This window comes from Acipenser ruthenus, chromosome 2, assembly GCF_902713425.1.
Source record: "Acipenser ruthenus chromosome 2, fAciRut3.2 maternal haplotype, whole genome shotgun sequence".
Classification (NCBI taxonomy): Eukaryota; Metazoa; Chordata; class Actinopteri; order Acipenseriformes; family Acipenseridae; genus Acipenser; species Acipenser ruthenus.
In genome coordinates, this window is record NC_081190.1 from 65360031 (window position 1) to 65364058 (window position 4028).

General features: G+C 35.9%; 1 protein-coding gene across 1 annotated transcript; it reads left to right on the forward strand.

Moving 5' to 3' along the window:
• The first annotated feature begins 750 nt into the window (after nt 1–750).
• Nucleotides 751–3675, forward strand: LOC131700742 (uncharacterized). Its single transcript, XM_058999275.1, has 6 exons — nt 751–864; nt 1319–1469; nt 2249–2364; nt 2486–2521; nt 2618–2696; nt 2920–3675. The coding sequence occupies exons 2-6, from the start codon at nt 1369–1371 to the stop codon at nt 3218–3220; spliced, it is 633 nt and encodes a 210-aa protein (XP_058855258.1). The 5' UTR covers nt 751–864; nt 1319–1368; the 3' UTR covers nt 3221–3675.
• Nucleotides 3676–4028: the final 353 nt, after the last annotated feature.

Consider the following 4028-nt stretch of genomic DNA (forward strand, 5'->3'; position numbering starts at 1 on the left):
ACCGCCTTGGAGACCCATCAGGAATGCCACCATTTTGAAGTCTCTTATGACCTTGATGCCATCTCAGAAAAATGCAGATATGTATCCACTTAGGCAGCTGGAACTAAACTGAACTGGTGGGCTTAAGGCCCCTGTATTTAAACTACTATTTATATTACTGGAAAGTTCTAGAAAGTTCTAGAAGTTACTCCAAGTTTACTCAGCACTGAATCTATCTGAAATGTTCTGGAAAATAGGTAAATTTCAAAATATCATTGTCCTGGTCACAAAAGCAAAGTTTGTGGGGAATAATAGCCATTTTCTATACTTTTGAGGCATAAGCAATTAGGAAATAACACTTAATACCCAGGAACCAAAAAAAAAAAAAAAATTGTTACACGGTGTTACCATTATCAAATACATTATCTTGGTTGCGTCAATTGAAAATAACCCATAATCTGCACAACCCACATACCAATACATTGAATTCCGTTTACATTGCAATCGAATATCAATAAAAAAACAAAAAAAACAACATGTGTTTTGAAGGATCCTTCCACATTACAATTTGAATACATTGCTCTGTACTTGTAATATTCTCATATCATGTAAACCTAATTTTTAAAGCATCAGAGATTTTATACTACAATCTATTTCTGAACCACATTCAGTTTGACTTTTTTTATGGAAGTAAATGCTTTGGCTCACCCTTCATTTTCATGATGTAACTTTTCGATGGCAGGTATGGATGGGTGGAAGAGCAGTGAATTCTTCTTGCCCGTACCACAGCGATCAAGACTTGTGGCAACAGTAATATAGGCATCATTAAAAAAGGGCCCTGTGGATACTACACTGCACCCAGTGCCCACTGCTACAAAACCAATGGTAACCATCTCGGGTCTCTTGAGTTCGAGAGCTAGTGTGTTCTAGTGGAAATGCCTGGTTATTTGATTTATAAGCTTGTTAATTTAGTTTGTGTGCTTTACTGTACTGCTACACATGTAAATTGTTTGTAAAACACTTTCTTAAAAACAATTCTTTGTTATGTACAACACAGTAAATACCACAAAACACTAAAACAAATATTGCAAAGCTGATTGAGATTGGCGTGGTAAGATGTACAATAATACAATGTTGCTTGGTCTCTGCTCAGTTCCTTTACAAGTCTTTCATTTCCCAAAAAGATTTCTGTGCATCTTCCTGATCTAGTTAACTGTACAACCAGTTCCATGTATAACGCCTATTCAGAATTAAAACATAACAGCAAAGGATATGACAATACTGAAGAGGTTTTGGAATACAGTGGTAAAAATCAGTTCGGCTCTGTTTCTTCACACAGTGTATTTTACAGATGTATACGTGGTCTATCCTCCATTTGGGAACAGTACCATGACATACAGTGAAGCTATGCAACGGTGTTTATCCCTTGGTGATAGCTTGGCATCAAAGAAACAACTGAGTAGTACATCCACACCCATCCCTGACGGCATGTAAGTAATAAAACTGCTTTTCATTGCGGGCGGGGCAGGGTGGGGTGGGGTGGGGTGGGGGTAGGGGGGCAGAGAAACTCCCTAAGGGCCTTATTATCTCAATGGCACTCTGCAGTGCTGACAAACCTTTTCTTTGGAACTAGACTGACACTTAAAAAATCTACAAAAACAATATACCACTATTTGTTTTATTTTTTGTCTTGATCTAAATCAGGGTTGGCCAAAGCTGGCCCTTCCACTCCTGGTCTTTGTTCCAGCTCTGTTCTAAATTGTTTAAACCCTTAAGGTACACTGGGATTTGAGCGGCTGTTGAAACAGTTTCTTCTTAAAGTACATTTGAGAGTGACTCAAGTGACACAGGGAGGAAACTGACAATTTGGATGACCAGATCCAACCTGTCAGTACATTTTAAACCATGTTTCATGCGCCTCATTGCAAAAAAAAAAAAAAAGTTAGCATAATTTTATTCGTGGGACACATACTTCCTTTGTACCTTAAAGGGTTAATTGAACCAATTAAAGCTAGATCCAGACCCTGAAGTAGTTTACTATATAATTTTACCTGTTAAACCTGGAGTGGAATGGTCCTCGAGGACAGTGATTTGACACCCCTGATTTAAACAGTGGAGGATCTCATCCTTGAAGCTGGTCTATTACAGTCCAGCATACTTGTATTATATGATGTTAATCAGGAGGGAGGGAATCTGTGTGACATCAGTGGGATTAATATAGAGTTGAAGGTCGATCCCTCAGTATACTGCATTGTCTTTCTCCTTACAGACCTGCGTGGAGCAAAGACAAGGACGTGGTTCAGTTCTCCAGTGGAAAGCTGACAGTTACTCCATGTGTCAACAAACCCAGCCAGCTTGCTTTAGCCTACTGCTTCAACCCAAATAGTAAGATTTATTTGTAATACTTTCAAGAACTATAACAAATCCTACAGGATATGATATGAACTGTTTAATAGTTGCATAAAACAATTGGATTTTGAATCTTTTTTTCTTTTCTTTTTGGCAGTCACAGACTTTATTCCAGTAATCAAGGATGACAAATGTAAGCAGTCACTCCCCACTCAAATATAATACATTATACTCTCAATGTGATTTGCCTGTCTGAAATGAACTTTTTTTTATATTGTTTATATTTTAGTGTGGCTCAAGATTGCCATAGTTTGCATTATCTCCTCTATATTTATCATCTTACTCATGGCTGTCACCTTCATGAAAGGGTAAGAAAATTAAGCACTTTTTTGTGTCTCTGTGTTATTTTTCAATTTTAAACACACTGATAAATGCACCAGTTACTTTTCTTGTAAGGTATGAATTTGATTGTAGAATCTACTGCATTAAGTTACATAAGATATAGAAATTGATATAAGATAATACTCCTATACTGTATGTATAACAGTCAGTAACTAATTGTATTTTTTTTTTGTTTTGTTTTGTTTCCAGGAATAAGTGCATCTGCTGTGTCAAACGTAAAAAGCCAGCAGAAGACTCTACCCTAGAGAGAGGCCAAGGCTTTGACACAGTCAGAGGACTGCATCGTGATAGGATTCCATCATACCAGATCAGTGGCGCAAGAACCAAGCCACCTGTATTGAGTAAGGCCTTAAACACTGGCTACAGCTCTCATTACTCTAACCATGGCTTTGAATCCACACCCGAGGCCAGTAAGCAGAACTTTGCCAAAACTTATGTGGACCATGACCGTTATGAGTACAGCAATGCTGCCTTTGATAATACTTATTAAGACATCAAATCTGACTTGACTCTGCGGTTAAGCAGTGATGACTGACACAAATCAGCGACCTCTGGAATTGAATGGACTTCCTCCCACTGTATTTTTTTTTTAATGTGTTCTACATAAAAAAATAGTCAAAATGATTTTTTTTAGTTTGTTTTAGTATTTCAAAAAATTATTTTAGTATTTTAAACCCTCTTGATTAAATCTGAAAAATGGTGCTGCTGTTCTTATAGCAGCCAAGTAATAAATAACAAAAAAATATGATTACTACAGACTTTGTGCATTAAATAAATAAATAAATAAATAAATAAATAAATAAATAAATAAAAAGTTGTTGTTTGGTATTTTTTAAAAGCAACTAAAATGGAACGGGGTTCCAGGTTTTGCTATGAGTTTAGTCAAGCATATTGTATGGAAATAACGAGCTAAGGTGTGTCTGGGCAAGCTCATAAAAAACTGCAATGGCTCAGAATTCCATGTAATTGTAACCTTAATTCCACCAAACGTTTATGTTTGCTATGACTGTACAGGAAATATGTGGAGTTTTATTACTAGGGTGTTAAAAACAAAATGTACTTAACAGACTATTAAGCTTTTTGGTTTTAGTTATTAATAATAATAATAATAATAATAATAATAATAATAATAATAATAATAATAATAATAATAATAAAAGTAGGTGTTTAAATATTGTAGGTGAAATTGGTATGTATATTTGGTAAGTTTTACTCGAGGAGCTGAACCTGAGGGTGGTGTGCGTGTGTGTGACTCCATAAAGATAGCAAAGCTATGTTCAAAACTGGAATCAGTTTAA